At 41.1% G+C, this 19,577-nt stretch overlaps 1 protein-coding gene across 1 annotated transcript; it reads right to left on the minus strand.

Moving 5' to 3' along the window:
* Positions 1–470: 470 nt before the first annotated feature.
* On the minus strand, positions 471–19,019 carry LOC108798865 (the record flags this gene model as incomplete). The annotated part of the gene is given in 6 exon segments (XM_018570677.1): positions 471–617; positions 4,599–4,677; positions 9,284–9,349; positions 9,996–10,069; positions 16,506–17,957; positions 18,102–19,019. Coding segments are annotated over 6 exon segments (2,736 nt in total), but the record flags the coding sequence as incomplete, so codon positions are not given.
* Positions 19,020–19,577: the final 558 nt, after the last annotated feature.

Raw genomic sequence — 19,577 nt, forward strand, 5'->3', positions numbered from 1 at the left:
CTAGCAATAATCAGGCCTGTTTGCCTTGGGGGTGATAATAAGCACCTCCGTGTGGTTGGATTAGCTCACCGCTGTCCAACTTAAAAAGGCCCAATGAGGGGCTCCGCAACTAAATCAGTACCTCTGCTATACCCCATCCAGGCTGCAGTGAGCCTCACAGCAGTGCAAGGGCAAGCTCCTCTAGTGCTTAAGGTAAGTATTCCAAAGTAATCCCCCCAAGCTTTTTAATTCACAAAAACATTTAAGTACAATTTAAAAAAAAATCACATGCATACAAAAAAAAGCTAGGGGAAAAATTAAGAAATAATGGAGTTCACAAAAACTAGCTGAGACTAACTAACATTTTAGCTACACATTTTTATATTGACATTACAGTCATATTAATGGTACATATAATTTTTTTAACCACTTGAGTCCCAGCCGCCATTTTAAAACAGCACTGGATAGCCTTTATTTTGTCCAACACCATTTTAAAACTGCTCCCGTTGGTCCTGGTGGGTGTAAAGACTGGAACCACTAGCTCTCTGCGACAGCCGCCATCCAGCACTAAGCCCAGGACCTGAAATGATTAGCTCCTGGACTTCCAATGCTTTCACATAGTTATCCATAGGAGCATGCTTTGAAAATGAAAGAAAATACAACACTTTCATTTCAGGAATATGCCAACACTTGTATAAATACGCATATTGCCCAAATACAGAAAACCCATGTGCAAACAGACATATTTACAAAAACAGACTTTCCGCACTCACGGAATACACCCATATGCTATACGCATACTTACCGGCATACACCCGGATACATTCTGTTGGTGGCTGTACACAATAGCAGTGCTTCCTGGGTCTGAAAAAAACGCCAGAATTTCATGCTGTATGAATGAAAGCATCTGTGGGCATGAGGCCCCTCCAAAAAATAAATATATATATCTTGCCAGATTAATCCTCATGTCACACGTCGGATGATCTTGGGGACATTTACATTGAAATTTCTTTTATTCATCATTTGCACAATTTTTTCGTATACTTTAAAAAAAATATATATATTTGTTAAAGTATAGTCTCAAAAGAATGTACCTGTCCCCGAAAAACAGTACCATGATTAGCTAGGTAGACTGCAATACTAAGCAGTGATTGTAGGGCAAACTACGGTATCTATCTATGTTCAGAAACCATAAAAAAGCCTCGGAACTCAAAGGGGTTTATATAGGTGTGAGATGCTGGGACTCAAGTGGTTAAAGAGTGAACACAAATAAAAATGAACACAAATTTTAGAATGTTACATACAAATGTCCTGGACAGTGCAAGTGGGCCACAAAAGAAGGTCCCACCACTTTGCAGAGGTGATGCCACTTTGCAGAGTCAGTAGAACCTTTCCCATCATTCTCTATACCAAAAAATAAATAATGGGCGTACCATGTCATACAGACACATACACAGGTATATTGTGGATTGTGGAATAAGCACCTATGCAATTGCAGATCACAACCACAGACTCAATACAAATACCATGCCTGGTGGGTGTTCAACTTAGGCCCATTGTGTTGATGTCACTGCTGTGTTCAATAAAGGTTAATGAAGCTAGTGAGTGATTTATACCACCAGCATCTGGTTAAAACACAACACCTGGTTTGGACAGACTGACCCTTCAGTCACTGCTTGAGTAATAGAAGTTGTGATAGGATTGGCAGTGCAGCAGTCTCAATGAGGATGGACCAACGTATTATCTTCCATTGCAACCACAGTCTTTTGTTGGTATTACTGTCTATGCTAGCTCCTTGCCACCATTGTTTGGAGGAATGAATTAGTTAACAGCTACAGTAGACTGCCACAAACTCATTATTTAGGAATTTGCATTGTATGTCATTTTGTAGAGAGTCTGCACAGCAATACTCATTTAGACTGTCTATGTTTATTTCAGTGGAAAAGCCTAAACAGAAAACAAATGTTCTCATTAGGCATGTTGACCTATCAGTATTTTATGAGGTGTTAATCTGCAACATTACATATGACATGCCATTATTGCAGCTGTACTACACCTCTGTTTTATTTTGTCTGAATGAACACACTGGAGTAGCTTCATAAAACAGGAGTTTAGTGGCTAAAGTATTATTGTATTTCTTTATTGCTACTTTAACATTATGTTTAAGGCTATAAACAACTAGACTTAGCATTAATATTTTGCATTCAGTTTCCAGTGTGGGTCAGAAGTGAGCATAAGCCTATGTACAATAGGTCTGGAGGTGTTTTCATTAAAAAATGAAGCAGAACTCTGTGCAACTCAAATCTGAACCCTTGCAGTGGGGCTACCTCCGCACTGCAAGGGTTAAGTGCTCATTTTGTCTAGGGAGCTAAAATATCAAAATCAAAATATCAAAGTTAACCTCACTTGATCCTTGGAGCTGATCCAACCTCCTCTGCTCCATGGATGATATGTCCATCTATTCACTGTATAGAATGTGATGACTCACAGAACTTTAGATTGTTGGAGTGGAGGGGGAGCGAGGCTGAAGGGACAGTCTAAAGGTGGCCATACACTTTACAACCATCGCAAGACCTTAGTCTTAGTCTTGCGAGGGTTGTAAAGTAATTTAAAAAATGTACGATCTGCCCATCTTGGACAGGCAGATCGTACTTGCGATCATCGCAAGCCCGCCCCGCTGAGGGGCGGGCTTCCGATGACCGCAATGCTGAACGGGCAGTGTGCGCGTAAGCACATCTGCCCGTTTGGCATTTGTCTCCCGAGCATGCCACAAACCAGCCTAAAATCGTCAGATTTTAGGCTGGTTTTCGAACATTACACAAAAGACGTGCAACCGTACAGTAAAAACGGTCGCACGTCTGCCATCACGGGATTTCCTGCGATTATCGTGCGATAATCGCACAGTGTATGGGCACCTTAAGAGCCAACTGGTATTGTGGTTCAGGTGAGTATATCTTTGTTATTTTAGCTCCCTAAAAAAAATTAGCACTTAACCCTTGCAGTGCGGGGGTAGCCCCACTGCAAGGGTTAATGTTTGATTTACCGAGTTCTGCTTTATTTTTAAATGAAAACTCCCCCTTATGTGATAGCAATTAAAGTTAAAAAAAAAACAGTTTTACAAATAATATTTATTAAATTAAATGTAAAAATAATGAAAACATTTTTTTTAGAGCCCCCCGCCTCTACGAGCACACGTGTCGTCACGTAAACACGCGTTGGGTGCACCTACATATGAAAACTACAATTGCCCTACACATGTTGGGTATGGCCGCATACACCAGAGTGAGAGCAATAATTCTAGGGCCAATATTTATGCATATCTCAAAACTGATGACCTGTAGAGGCTTTGAAAGCATCGTCAATGTATTTTTTGGGGTACTGAATTCTGTTGCAGTTTCACGGAGGCACACGATTTTTAACCTGGGCATGTTGGGTATCTATTTACTTGTTGTAACCTCATCCTTTATAGTTTACAAAAAATGTTTTATATTGTGTTTTGGGACTCTAAAATTAACTTAAAAGCATTTTTCAATAAATTGTTGGGTTTGATAATAAGTTGTGCTAATATCGTGCAATACAAAAACTTGCAACTGCCATCATTTTATTCTATAGGGTCTTGGCTTTCAGCAAATATATAATGTTTGGGGGTTTTAAGTAATTTTCAGGCTTATAATGTGGATTATAACATGTAAACAAAAAAATTAAAAAAAGGCCTTTGTCCTTAAGCGGTTAAAGGGTATTTAAGTCTCTGGGTGATATCCTCTCATTTGTGTCTCTGTTGTGTCTTCATGACAGGTGCTAAAGGAAAATCGCTTGAAAGGAACACAGATACAGGCAAAAATATAAAAACAAAACTGACATGGGTTTTAAACACTCTACTCCATCCAAAATGGAAAAAAAATAGTTTTGGCTTTACATATATTTTAACGATCGGTGTAGTAATAAGTAAGGGTCCCATCTCCTGTACTGTAACCCTAGTAAGCAACACCTGGATCAATGTCTTACAATGTCTTGTTTGCATCCTGTATGCACTGTTGTCAAAAGGAGGTGCTCTGTCAGCGGTAATAGTTTCCTTTGTCATTGTAGTAAACATTTAGATAGAATGTGACTTGTGCACTTAGTCATAGACATTCTTTTCTTCTCAGCTTTCCAGTATAAAACTCAATTTCATTTTATTTCACCAGCATGCTTCACTGGTTCCTTTGGCTTGTTTGGTTTTGCTGGCTTGACATTCTTCCACATGTATCCTAGTAGGCCAATGAATCTCCTTACTGGCTGACTGTCAGACTTTGTAAAACCTTATAAAATATTTTCATTCTGCGGTTATAAACTACAAGTGGAAGAACATATTATAAACTAGACCACTTTCAAAGTCACCACGGGGCACATGCATGAACAGTTGTTCTTGGCTTTTATTGGAAGGTAGGAACCAGGTCTTACACGTTTCTCGCTGCACCATCAGTTATTTTTCAGTAAAAAAGTGTTGAAGCTTGTCAGATATGGGATCAGAACTTTGCAGCATAGTAATTTAGCACAATTCAGGAGTTTTCTGTAAAAACATTTATAACATATATGAAATCTCACCCAATATTTATGCTGAACCATGTAGCTCCATTTACCTGAATGTCACAGTGGACACTTTTTTTGTCTGAGGTACCCAAAGAAAAATTCCAGTCATGGCTTTTCACTTTCCTACATCTGGATCAAAGAGCATTGTAGAAAACCGACACATGAAGAGGATCCAATTGAGCTTCATTGTCTATGATTAGGCCCATGTATAGGGCTGAAACACGTTAGGTTAGATTAAAGATCACCAGCACCCAGAAGACTTTGTCAAATCCTTGCGTACATTTATTGTGAAACAGAGTCACATATATCCAATAGCCAACGTTCGGGACCATGCAGGGTCGCTTCATCAGGGCGACGCAGTACTCTTGGACCTCTTCGGTGCAGCAATGGCATGTGCCTCAGCTTCCCCACACCATATACACAGTGTATAGAGTGTTATGACTCACTGGAACTTAGACCACAGCAGTTGAAAGGACTGGTCTAAGACCAAGCTGGCTCAGAGGATCGAGTGAGTATAACTTTGTCATTTAGACCCGCTGCAAGGGTTAAGAATAATTTTCCCTGGAGTTCTGATTTAATTCTTATATAAGTGTTATATTAAGGATAATGCAGCAGAAGGAGTAACACCTTAACAGGAAGGTCTCACATCTACAGACCATTAGGAGTCCAAGAGGCAGAACATTTGTTGGATTCTTTTTTTGTCCAGTATAACAGATAATTCTATTTTGGTATTCCCAAGCTATATTTCTCAGACACTATCCTTGCTTTTGCTTTGCACTGATGGACTCAAGTTTGTGTAAGAATAACTTTCATGGCCCCACCTACTATCCTAGAGGAGTAAACCCTACTTTTTATTTTGCTTTTAGTAATCATATGCAAATCCTTTCTGTTTTAATGCTGAACTCCAGGAAAATACACAAATTAATGCAGCTGTGCATTAATACATGAATAAATAAATTTTTAAAATGCAAGCAGTGTAAGTACCTAAATATTAGTGATACCAGTTCAGATACCAGTGTCGATACTTGGCCTTTTCACGGGAACTACCAGGGTTGCAGTGCTTGCAGCTGTGACTGGGCCCTCGCGCTCCACAACTGTCCTGAAATCATTATTAATTATTCATTCAAAACAATCATGTATTGTTTTAGAAAAACCCACATGACACCAAAGAAAAATGTATCAGTACTTGCATCTGTAAGTACTTGGACAAGTATCAGTAATTCTACTTGAAAAAATGGTATCGGTGCATACCTTTATATATGTTTATAAAAATAACTCATACATTAAAACAGTGATACACAAATCCCAGGAGCTCCGTATGCTCCTTAAAATGGCAGCTGCCTCCTAACTTTTAATTTTTTTCTCTAGTCTGGAAAAGTGTGAATAATTTATTTAGGCCCACTGACATGGGATTGTGGCGGTCCCGGTGTTTTTTTCTCCCATTTTCCCTGTTCTTTCTTTCAATTAAATTTAGGTACTATCCCTTTAAGATGTTAACTGACAATTGTTAACTGACAAATTTCGTCGGGAAAAGGACAGGTTTCGGCGGGAAAGTCGGGCTCATGTCTCTTCTAGAAGTTTCTGGACCGTTAGCCCAGGAGCCTATAAAAATGTTGGCATGAAGGAGAGTGGTCACTCGGCTGGACTCTTTCACAGCGAGCTCCTGCCCACCTGCCCTTAAGCTATATTTGTTGCGGGATCCTCTATGTGGTCTGTCACTCTTTAAAAGAGGGGACTTGTTGTTGGATGGTTATTTATAATATTGCTCGAGTCGTAGTGGCTGGGCAATTGTTTATGGTTGTTTTTAAGTGCAAGTTACAGTAATCAGTTTGAGTTTAATAAAGTTGAAATGATTTTAATATGGTAACCAATAAAGGGGCAGTTTAATCCACAATAGGTGTTATGAGTATTATTATTTTTGATGTTGTATAATATAAGTAGAGCTGCAACAATTATTCGATTAAGTCGATTAAAATCGACGATGGAAAACGTTGTCAACGTTTTCCATCGTTGATTCGTCGGCAAAAATTCAAATTTCCCACTCACGCCACTGCACGCCGCTCACGCCCGCTGCTTACGCCACGCCCACGTCAGTTAAACCGCTCGCGCCTACGCTGGTATACCCAAGTATGTTTTTTGAAAGGGTACCGCCTACAATCCGATAGTCTTAAAGCTGGAAAAGTATCTGTACATGTACTTGGTTTTTGAACATGCCTACTAGATATGATCTGGAATCAGCCTCTTGTAGTCCCTGTACAGCATAACTGCAGTGTGGGAGGAAAAAGCAGTGCAAGGAGCCAATCAGTTCATGTGTTAACAAGAGTCTGACTGGAAGAGATAGCAGAGTGACAGAGAGATGAGTTCATCACTGCGCTGCTTCTTCTTTCACTGTCCACTCAGTGTGGGGAGGGCCCAGGATCACCTGGGCTCAGAGGAAGTGAGTTGAATGAAACTGGTCATCAGACAAAAAAAGTACCGTAGGGGAAATCTCTGGATTAAAGGTGAATATTGTAGCAAATGTTGGTTTTGTTATTTCGTTTTTTGATGGGCTATTCATTTTCATCCTATTTTTGGCTGATTTCTGATTTATGAAAATGCCAATTTACAGTGCTTTAGTGAAGGGCGTTTTGGTTCCTTTTGAGCAAGCTCACAGTAAGCTGAATGGTTAACAAGCCAGAGAGTGATTCAACTTATTGTGAACAGCTGATGCCTTGAAGATGAACAGCATAGTGAGAAGGAACTTCTATCCAGCGTTTGCAGGAAACGAATATAGGCAATACATCTACGGATCAAATAATTCCCTATTAGGCTGTTATCCTTTCGCTAACAAGACCCTACAAATCTTAGACACAATGTTTGAGGAAAATGTAGAAATAATTGTTCTCAAGTGTGTATAATGAAAACAAAAATGTTAATGCTGTGTAATATAATGCCTTCCAACAGTTTTATATGTAATGTAAAATATACGAGTTACAGAGAGCTAAACGATGCTTTTCTCTTAGAGCCATGGCTTGCATTCATTAGAGAGCAGGAACTGAGCAGGAAGTTGTACACTCAAGAATCTATGATTTTTGGATCGACCAATAAGCAAGTCAGCATATTAAACACTTTTCCTTCTCTTCTCTATTTGATAATAAAGCAAATCTAAACCCTAGAACAAAAGGTAATATATTGTAAGTGGACATTAGTGGGCGTGTACAATACATAAATCTAGTTAAAGAGAGTAAGATTTCACACCCCAAATCATAAATCCTTGAAAGCTATATGAAGTAAATTCCACTTTAGGATGTGCAATTACAGAACAGGGAAGGGGCTTTTAAGAAATACTATAACTCTCTTAATATAAAAATATATAAATTCATTTATTAATATCGCATATTATAGAACATAATTGGAACGATTAAAACATGATTGATCTGTTTTTATAAGTTATATCACATAAATTAACAATATTATAAATTTATTTAAAACGCATGATAGATAGTTCATTCTCATAGTTCCGACATGTTTCGCCCTCCGGGGCTTCTTCAGGGGAGAATATATATCCTAAATGAGAGGGAACCCACGTAGCGCAAATAAAAAATGCACTTATGTAGAGCAAGCATGCATGCATGTGAAATGTAATATCTATAGGTATTCAAATGCTTACATGGAGGGATCCATAAGGATCGCCTGTGGTCAACACTACGCGAGGATGAGGAGAAACCGACTACATTCCGCTCAGTTCAAGCGAGAGCAATCACGCAAAGGGGATCGTGTCAGGGCAGCAAAAGCAGCACCATAAAATGAGAGGCAAAGGAACCAAGGGGATATTGTACAGGCACAGCTGAAAATGCGAAAAATTATATAAAGAAATGAATTGAATACCCTATATTGTGATTTATAATAGGTTATATAATGACCTGTTATAGTATATTATTAAATATATTGTGCAAATAGTGATAGCTAGTGAGGAAACTAAGATAGTGTGAATAGAAATAAACATGCAGAGAGGTAGGTGCGGGGGAGGGGCGGGGGAGGACGGGCTGGCTGCAGTCTAATTACAAGTGAACTTGGTGCCATCACCAAGATCACTTGTAAATAAACAAGTGGCTTCCCTGTTCTACATTTAGCCCTGCTTGTGCAACGCAGGGCTAAATGTAGAAAACAAATTACTGCCCGACGCCCGGAACTCCATGTTCCGGGCGTCGGGAGACTTCAAACCTGTGCCGCCCATCTGCTCCCTGTGCCGCGCCCTCTGGCCTTGTTGGGAGTCCGGCCCTGGCACCAGTAGACACAAACTCACTTTCCTATTGTTTCTTTCACAGTGGGAAATGCAGTTTGCCTTCTGGTGTATTCAGCTTGCATTATATATCAGTTTGAGATGCTTCCTTTAAAGATGCTTTTGACCTGTTCATTACCTCCACATGAGGTTCTTTGGGCTGCTTTGAGCTGCTTCAGCATTGCCATTGTGTTGTATGGGGAGAAAACCAGTTATGCCATGAATAAATGCCTGTGTACACAAGTCCTTTATTTGCTTCATCAGCTTTATAATCCAACTCTGGGCTCCCCCTCCTGCTTGGCATCCCCCACCCCCAGTATTTTGTGCTTTTTTTACACTTACCTTTTTCAGAAGTCTTAGATTGGTTTAGAAGTGGAGTTTTCTTCCGCCTTACCTTCTCTCTAGTGAGTACATTATTGCTTCACTCTTCATCATTACAGGTCATGGGATGGGTCCATGAGTCCCTGCACTCACAGTATGTCTGCAATCTTCCAAATGGACTGATAGTGGTCGTCATTCAACCTGGAAGATTGAGCACATCTAGTGGCAAAAAGGAATTACCATGGAGGACAAAAAAATAGCCCAGACCTGGGCTCCAAATAACGACAGGCAATATCAAGTATATAATTACTAATGCTATCCTAAAAACTGCAGCTGTTCTGAATTCAAGACATTTGCTTCACCTTTCTTTTATATAATCCATTGCAACCTGATTCAGCAGGCTTTTCCCAGTGATGCTCAGTAGGAGAGCAGCATTTTGTAACATGCTTCTATGTGGTGCAGCTTGCATCTCTGAGAGCTACAGAGAATGGTGTTTTATTTTGTGAGCCACTAACCTGAGCACCTGATTTGTGTACTGGTGCAGTGATAGCAACAAACATTTGTAATACAAGAGTTTAACATTGGAATCCTGCATATTTTCTCGGTACAAATTATCTTTATAGTCACTTCCCCCCAAAACAACTAAAAAGTGGATTCTGCAATAGAAGACTTCTCCAACAGACACCAAGTCCGAAATCTGATGCCTTAAATGCTTTAAAGCCTCTGGAAAAATCTTTATGTCTGGCACAATTCCAGGGTGTTGGTGGCCTGGGCACTCAATGGCTACTTCCTTACATTGGCTCTTATGCCACTACTATTTCCTGTGGCGATGATACCACATGGTTAGAGGACACAGGCATCTGACACTTCCGCAAGGGTTGAATGTTGAAAATTCTGCTGGAGGCGCTTGAAGACAACTGAGTTTTCACTCGCTGCTTGCTGGAGAGGTAATATATGAGAATCAATATTGCAGTAGCCATTTTTTAGATTTTTATTAGGAGAAACACTTTAATTTTGTATTCTTGCTTTGAATTCAGAAACAAACATGTGTCTATGTCAAGATTATATTTAACAAGTAGTCATGTTTACATACTGTGAACCGCTATGTCATCGAAGTTGGTCAATTCTACGGTTGAGTGACAAGAACGGTGAAAGAAAAACAAATGACAACACTGTATTGTGTAAGAAACTCGTATAATCTTCCAGATGTCCCACTTTAACAACCACAGCGTAAACTGTAATCTAGCTAAACCTACGCTTAGCTCTTATTAAACAAATTCCTTTTCCTATTTTGTGCAGATCTGTAGTGAAATGCTGTAAACATTGTGCTTCCATTAATCCTTTTGCAGCACTTCATTTATTTCTGCTAAACATGGAATCCAACTGTAATAGAGTTAAATCCCACATCATGTTCCCTGCATGGGATTCTTATACAGAAGTGTCGGCAATTGTAAAGGAGGTTACCCAGAGGAGACCCAAACCATGAGCTAACAGGCGGAAACATGACAGTAATTGAAATCGATGTTTAGGAGCTCTAAATCCCGATATTAAACACTGTCATCATTTGTGATTTCATTTATTATAGATGAGTCCTGCTCATGAGAAAAGGGTCCAGTACAGTGAATACTAGTCACAAGGGGTGTTATTTAAAGCAATGCTCTCTTTCTGCACAAGGAGCTGAAAAAAGAATTAGCATTTATGGACGTTGGAAATCTTTTAAAGGGTAATTTTGGCAAATATTGACTAATATACAGTATATATTTCTATAGCCAGTGTCATTCCTAACCTTTTTGCTGCCTTAGGTGGCTGGAGGGGAAGGGCGGGGGTAGCTTTGGGGGTTGAGTTACACCACCCTCCCCATCTGGCTCAGTGTTCTGCCCAGCTCCTGGCAACCATTGACGTCAATGGTTGCCAGGAGCTTGGCAGGATGTTGGCCAGAGCGTCCCAGATTGCTAAAAGCAGGGGGATGTGTGTGGCCCCTACACATCTCCCCGCCCAACTCTTAGCAACCTGGGATGCTCTAGCCAGAAAATGGGCAGCAGACCCACTGCAAACATTGTGCAGCAGAGTGGCCATGCTCCCACATGACCCAATGAGATGTCGCCTGAGCCAATAGCATCAGGCTGCCTCATTAAAGGGTCAGCCCTGTCTGTGACACTTTTCTCCCTGGGGATTCAAAATGCTAAATGCTTATCTGATTGGTGTTGATAGGAAGAGTGGCAGCTGTCTTGGCCACACTCATTAGGACATCATATTAGGGCCAATTTTAGTCAGGAGCCAATTAGCTTACCAGCATGTGTGGGAGAAAGCCCATTCAAACTCCACTCAGAAAGTGTCCTAGCTGAGATTCAAACTGAGGACTCCAGTGCTGCATGGATAACCACTAAGCTACTATGATGCCCAACTAATTAGTCTCAAAAGTAGCATTAGCCTTCATATACTGTATCTCAGTTGGGTTTTGTAGATAACAACAGTCTATTTTCCACTGAAAATGTGTAAACCCTGAGTAAATGTTGTGTGAATCCTGTTTGAAAAAGACCCCTTACTCTTCCTATTCACAGACCTCCAGTGAACTATATGGAGGGTGATAAAACTATTTAGACCTTATGTCACTTCTTGGTCTTGGTTTCTTTTCACTAGAGAACATCCCCAGACTGATGACACCCACCCCGAGTTCTCTCTCTCCCATAATTTCTATACTCTAATCCCTTCTCCAGATACAGTGCATTCTTAGTGTCAGTAAAACCATTACCTATTTATTGTTCCAACATATTAATCTAATGTCTTCCATGTCCTTTATGCTCATTCTGATTCATTAACCATTAAAGTATATCTAAACCAAAAACCAAAATGGTAATATATTGCAGCTTACCAGTCCTTAGTCCATTATTTTATTTTTCCCCTTTATTTTCAAAATAAAGAGAACACAAATGGGCTTCCACTAAGTCATCCAAGCCTCAGCATACATAATGTACATCACACATATTTAAAATGTTATAAACTTTCATAAGTATATATCTAAAAGAGGTCCACATTTAGTGGAGGTCCATTTTAGTTCTCTTTATTATGCAATGTTTGCGTCATGCATCCAAGCACATGCAACTTGACAGTGGTCTGTTATTGAGAACATTTAGGGCTGCAGCTAACGATTATTGTCATAATCGATTCGTTGGCCGATTATTGTTTACATTAATCGATTGGCTGCATTAAAAAAATCAGTCTCTCGACTACTCTCATAATCGATTATTATTGATTTAATCGATTAGTTGTTGCAGCCCTAAGAATATTGATAAGTTATCTATGTTGTATATTGTACAATAGTAAGGGTAATATCCAAGATCCCCTGGTGATTCTGCCAGTAACACACTTTCAGGCCAGGGTAGCAATGCACATTCAACGTTTTTCTGCATCAGGAAAACCAAAACAGGATTGGACAACTGTGAACTTCCCCTGTCCTCTTGTACATAACATAGATCAATGGGGTCCTCAGTACAATATAACTGATAACAGTGCAGCACAGACAGAGAACAAAGGAAATGATCAGCACATATGTAAGCACTTGCTATGTTAGCAAAGCATGTTATGAGTTTACAGTTACTTTAATTATGTATTATGTTCCAGACCTGTGATTGTACCTTCTGATTTCTGTGCAATCTGTTGCGATCCATTGCATTCTGTTTTTTTTGCGGCTTTTTTTCCTTAATTTTTTGGACAAGCTTTTTGTAAAGTAACATGTCCAGAGTGGACATACTTCACTTTAAAAGCCGTGACACACTGCACATGAAGCAGCGCGGAGCGTTGGCGCTCTGCCTTTGCGTGCAGTGTGTCATGTAATTTTCTCTGGCATGTCAGCTTGCGAGAGCTCGAGCCGATTGGCTGAAGATTACATTTTCAGCCAATCGGTATAAACCCGTGCGTCCGGATGCGAAGTCCAGCCTGTTGTTACACGTGAGACGATTGGCTGAAGGTGCTGTCATTCATCTGTCTGCACTCAGCTCACACACTGCACGCGAAGCTCCGTGCCTGACAGCTTTGCTTCGCTCTGCATGGCTTTGTGTGCAGTGTGTCACGGGCTTAAAGCTTGCAATGTGTTGCGTTAGCATGCTTTTTTGCCATGTTGCGTTGCACTGTGCTAAAAAAAAGTTGAACATGCTCAAATTTTTTCAGGGCAATGGATGGCAACGCAGCACAACACAACGCTGTGAACTGTCCCATTCACAACCATTCATTTTTCATTGTCCTCGCATTGCTATCCGTTAGAAAATGGATCGTAACGCAATGCAATAGATGCCGTTTGAATGAGCCCTTAACCTTCTCTCTCCTCGGTTTTCATGGCTCCAAACATAGTTCCAATTAGAGAAAGACATCGAAAAGCAAAATTATTTTGCTGTGGTTATTCTTTAGAAAACCCAGTTTGCTCTGAGAAATCAGTGTCATCAGCGTACTCCGTACACTGTTTATTTGAAAAATAAAGATTCTATATAATTGCAAAAGAAAATATGTGAAACATCAGTGTAAAATATATGAGAAATGTTTCATTTTTGTAAGCAGTCTTAGTAGTTCTTTATGTAAAATTTTTATTTATGGTGTCCTTTAGGTTGGACAATTTGTTTGAAAACTTGACTCGGTCTATTACAAATACAACAATGTATCCTATATTTAATTACAAAGGTTGATTACTGATCTATATTTAATTTGGCAATTGAAATCAACAGGCTGGAGAAGTTCCATCTTTTACAAAATCTGCACTTCTCACAATTAAATTCCTCTAGATACAGTAATCTCCAGTGTAAACTAAAACTGCAGAGCTCCTTTATATACCAGTAATAAAGCCAGCTTGTCTGTTTTCACCTGTTAACTCCCATTGACAGCCATGGGAATAGACTAAGCCAGCAGATCGTCTTAGCTCCTCATCTAGGCAAAAGTCCCAAGTTATTTGGACCAAATTTGCGGGACTTACTCTTTTCTTATTCAAATTTAATAAGAGCCGTCTCTAAGGCATAGTGATGCTGCATGGGTTATGTTACATTTTAAAGACCTGTAACTGCTTTGTAATCTTCTTATGCAGAATAAAACTTTCCGTATCAATTACCTTACATGTCAGGTTAGGAGAACAATGGTCTACTTACTTTTATGAAACACAGTACAGAAACTGAGCTTATAGTAAACGCCAGCCCATGCTCAAATTTTTTTCAAAAAATGTGTGCTTGTGTTTGCCTTTTGTTTTTGGATAGTCCCTCTTAATCTCTACTGTTATCCTGCAAACTATCTAGTGCTGTAATAACAGAAATAAAGAAACAATCAATTAAAAAAATATATTTGGAGAGAAAAGGAAGCTGTGGAAACGCTGTCACTGTACTGGTGCCCATACTTTGTTGCCCCTGAAGATGTTCTTTACCACCAACCCAACCTTTCCTTAAGACAGCACTGACAGTGGACTAAGACTGTGGAAACAAAAATGCAATAAAAACGGTTATTAATATTTATTTTAAAAAAAATAGTATTGAGCACTCTTGATTTAGAGAGTTATCTGACTGCTTTTGGGGATCAGCATATAATCTTTTTCCTGTTAGGGCAAATTGGGCCATGCTTTATAAGGGTCTTTTGCCTTCCTCTGGTCTCAGAATATGCATACTGCTTGTTTTTCAACTTGACTATATTATCCTATCATTTGATAGTTCCCCACAAAATATCAGCCAGAAATGTCTGCCTGTGTCCATTGTTACCCCGTGACTAGAATCTCCTATTGTGGACAAAAAATCATCCAGAGAATGGGTAACTAATGCTTATGACCTTGTTTCTCTTTATGTTCCAGCATTTTAGACATTAAAGGGAGACTAAACTCAGGAGTTAAACCTTAACCTCCCTGGCGGTAATCCCGAGTCCTCTGCTGTACGCGGCCCGAAAATGAAACTAAAAGCCGGCATCTGACTTTTAGTTTCGTTTTCGGGCGTCACAGCCGGCGGGAAATTCAAAAGTGAAAGGTTGTAATATAACATTTAAAGAGTTAATAAATCCTCAGTGGTTTTTGCATATATCTACTGCTAGCAAGCAGTAGATATATGCACAACGATAAAAAAAATGTTTTTAAAAGGTTAATACGTACCTGTGTCTCCGCTGCACACTCCGATCCGAACATCTGAAAATTTCTTGGCCGGCTGCAAAGGATCTTGGAACGTGCGCATGCGCAGTTCAGATGTTCGGCCGGGAGACGAAGAGAGACACAAGATAAGTCTATGGAGCAGTGTGCACCCGCTGGGAGGTCCGTGGTACATCAGAGAAGAGGAGGACAGGGGAGTCAGAGCTGGATCAGAGACCCGCACCAGCGCTGGAGGGACAGCTAAAAACTACAGGAAAGAAGAAGATGATCGGATTAAGAGGCATCATTTAAGGTAAGTCCTTTCATTAGTTGTGTGGAGGGGGACAAAACTTTTGCCCTTAATGTCTCTTTAATTACCTTAACTCATAACAAAAATGTAGCTTATTTGGGCATCCCTCAGCTGCAGATCCTTAAATCTCTCTACATTGGTGCTAACACTGTCCTTCCTTATGGAGGGTGGCTACTTTTGTTCCCCATGGTCCCTGTGTGTGTTGTAAAGTAGCCATCACGCCACCAATCCAAGCTCACTCCTGGGATGGAATACAATCTCACATTTAGTATGGAAGTTTAGTCTGTAACGCACCCCATAAGGAGCCATAGAGAAAAGATGAGTCATATGTACAGCCAGTTTAGGGGAATTGATGCATGGCTGCCCTGATAGCACTTACCACCTTCCATGGTGACCAATAAAAGCGAGGTCCAGACTGTAGATATGATGCTGAGGAACTTTATTGATAAACATCCGGGAGAGAGGTTGAGGGTCAGGATTATCCAGACTGGTGTAGACTCCTTTAAATGGCAGGTGTGAGCTAGGGAATAGGTAGCGGGTGCAATTGCTCCCTGGGGTGAGCAATCTTGCAAGGTTTAGAGACCAGACCAGTGACTTGTCTTCAAACAGTGTTACATTCATTGGTGCAACACACAGGCTATATACAGTGCTCAAAGAAAGTAAATACTTCAAAAAGAAAATCCTAGCCGTGTCCGGCACTAACTAAACATACGATAGTCCTGACTACCAACCTGTACAAACCTATTGTTTGCCAGGCTTCAGCAAAACACATTGACCAACCTTGTGCTCCAGCAGATAGAGACTGTCTACTCCCCAGGCTCCAGAGATCTGTCTGTTTGCCTCACCTTCACTAAATTGCCACTGAGACAAAGCGTAAAACCTGGGGCATGCTATAGGTTCCGGAAGGTGTAAGAGAGGAATCTGGGTGACACATAAACCCCGGACAGGACCTCTCCTTGCTCTCTACATGATGACCTGCTACATACCCTCCCCCCTTGTTTCAACCCCCTGGTTGCAACACTGACAGCTACACAAGCGTAGACTCTGGACAGGGCTTCCACATTGGCCATTTTTATACCCGGTCGATGCTTCACAGTGAAGCTGTAGTCCTGCAAGGCCAGAAACCAACGGTTCACCCGTCTATTTGTCTCCTTTTTCAGCGCCATCCATTTGAGGGGAGCATGGTCAGTCACCAGGTCAAACTGGCGCCCTAATAAATAATATCTTAATGCGTCCAATGCCCATTTGATAGCCAAACCCTCCTTCTCAATCACTGCATATTTCTGTTCGTGATCGTTTAGTTTTCTGCTTAAGTACACTACAGGGTGTTCCTCACCATTATGTACCTGTGACAAAACTGCCCCTAGACCAACATCAGATGCATCAGTTTGGACTACAAAGTCCTTGGAAAAATCAGGGGAGTAGAGGATCGGCAATGCACAAAGAGCCCTCTTCAGGACCTGGAAAGATTCCTCTGCTTCTGGGGACCATTTGACCATCACCGAATTCTTCCCTTTGGTCAGGTCAGTCAATGGGGCTGCAAGAGTTGCAAAGTTTGGGATAAACCTCCTGTAGTATCCCGTTATCCCCAGGAAAGCTCTGACTTGTTTTTTGCTGGTGGGACGTGGCCACTCCTGAATGGCTTCAACTTTGTTTAGCTGAGGTTTTATGACTCCCCGCCCAATCGTGTAACCTAAGTATTTGGCTTCCTCTAACCCTAGGGCACATTTTTTTGGATTAGCAGTGAAACCTGCTCTATGGAGAGTATCCAAGACAGCTTGGACTCGAGGCAAATGAGATTCCCAGTCAGTGCTATGTACTACTATGTCATCTAAGTATGCTGCAGCATACTGTTGGTGGGGTCTCAAAAGTTTGTCCATAGCTCTCTGAAATGAGGCAGGTGCGTTTTGTAACCCAAAAGGCATCCTTTTATATTGAAACGAACCCTCTGGGGTTACAAAGGCGGTCTTCTCTTTGGCGCCTTCTGTCAGTGGAATCTGGCGATATCCTTTGGTCAAGTCCAAAGTTGTCAGATAATGAGCTGTGCCCAGTCGGTCTATAAGTTCGTCTACCCGGGGCATAGGATAAATGTCAAACTTGGTAACTGAATTGAGCTTCCTAAAATCATTACAGAACCTCCAACTCCCATCTGGCTTTGGGACTAGGACAATGGGACTGGACCAGTCACTACTGGACTCTTCAATGATGTCTAGCTCAAGCATTTTCTTCACCTCACCACTGACATCTTTCCTCCTTGCCTCAGAAATACGGTAAGGTTTAAGTTTAACCCGTGCCCCTGGTTCAGTAACAATGTCATGCTGTGTTACTGACATCTGACCAGACAACCCTGAAAACTTCTCTCGGTTTTTTATTAAGAACTCTCTGACTTCCTGCTTTTGTGATTTAGACAGCGACTCAGCAATTTTTACTTCAGGAACCTGAAGGGGTTAATTATTCAGCTGGTGGGCTACTGGGAGGGACCCAGCAGCTAGCGATACTCTATCTTTCCAGGGCTTTAGCAAGTTCACATGGTATATTTGTTCTGGTTTTCTTTTCCCGGGTTGATGAATTTTATCATTTACTTCCCCCACTCTCTCTATCACTTCAAAGGGACCCTGCCGCTTAGCAAGGAACTTGCTCTCAACCATGGGGACTAATACCAGCACCCTGTCACCAGGTGAGAAAATGCGGACTCGAGCATTCCTGTTATATATTCTCTGCTGAGCTGCCTGCGATCCAGCTAAATACTCTTTTACAATTGCCATTATCACTGCAATCCTGTCCTGCATCTGTGAAATATGCTCAATAATGCTTATGTGGTGTGTCTTCTCCCCCTCCCAGGTCTCTCTGGCTATGTCCAGAGGTCCCCGAGGATGTCTCCCGTAGAGCAACTCAAAAGGAGAGTACCCTGTAGAGGACTGAGGAACTTCTCTGATGGCAAACATCAGTTATGGAAGCAAATAGTCCCAGTTTTTCCCATCCTTGTCAACAACCTTTTTCAGCGTGCTCTTTAGGGTTTTATTAAATCGCTCTACTAAGCCGTCAGTCTGAGGATGATATACAGAGGTTCGCAAATGCATCACCTTAAACAACTTACACAATTCTTTTGTCACTTGTGACATAAATGGGGTGGCTTGGTCCGTCAGAAGGTCCTTAGGGACCCCGACCCGGCTAAACACCTGTAGCAATTCTTTAGCTATATTCTTGGCTGATGTCTGGCATAGGGGAATTGCTTCAGGGTAACGGGTAGCGTAATCCATAATGACCAGGATATACTGATGCCCTTGGGCAGGCTTCGGAAGTGGGCCCACAAGGTCCATAGCAATTCTCTCAAAAGGCACTTTGATTATTGGCAAGGGTACTAAGGGGCTCCGAAAATGAGGTAGGGGTGCAGACATTTGAAAAACCGGACAAGATTTGCAATAGTTTTCAATGTCTTTTTGTACCCCAGGCCAGTAAAACCTCTGTAAAACCCTTTCAGTGGTTTTCTCGGTACCCAAATGACCCCCCAATTAGTGTCCATGGGCAAGCTCCAATACCACCTTTTTGTACGGCTTGGGGACCACTAATTGCTCAATAGTTTCATCGTTCTTTTTATACACACGATATAGCATGTCATCAATACTACTGAAATAAGGAAAAGAGAGCCTATTCCCAGGTTCAACAGGTTCCCCATTAATCATCATAACATTTTTCCAGGCCCTCACAAGAGTAGGGTATTTCCTCTGCTCACTACCAAAGTTCTCTCTATGAGTGTTAAGATCTGCAAACTCTAGAGTAGCCTCAGTTTCAGCAGAGGGCGGTCTATCCGCATTGGCTATAGGGCCTTCATCAGACTCTTCCAATTCTTCTGCCAAAACAGAGAAGGGAAAGTCTGGGGACCCCCAAGTGGAGTCCTCTGAATACAACTTCTCTGCAGCACCCATGTATTCTGATTCTGTCTCTGGTTTAGAAAATGTGGCACCGTCTGGGTGTTCCCAGAGTCCCCAAAATTCAGGGAAGTCTCTCCCAATAATTACCTCATGCACCAACTGAGGCACAACCCCAACCAAGTGCCT

This window comes from Nanorana parkeri, unplaced genomic scaffold, assembly GCF_000935625.1.
Source record: "Nanorana parkeri isolate BGI_ZX_2015 unplaced genomic scaffold, ASM93562v1 scaffold39, whole genome shotgun sequence".
NCBI lineage: Eukaryota > Metazoa > Chordata > Amphibia > Anura > Dicroglossidae > Nanorana > Nanorana parkeri.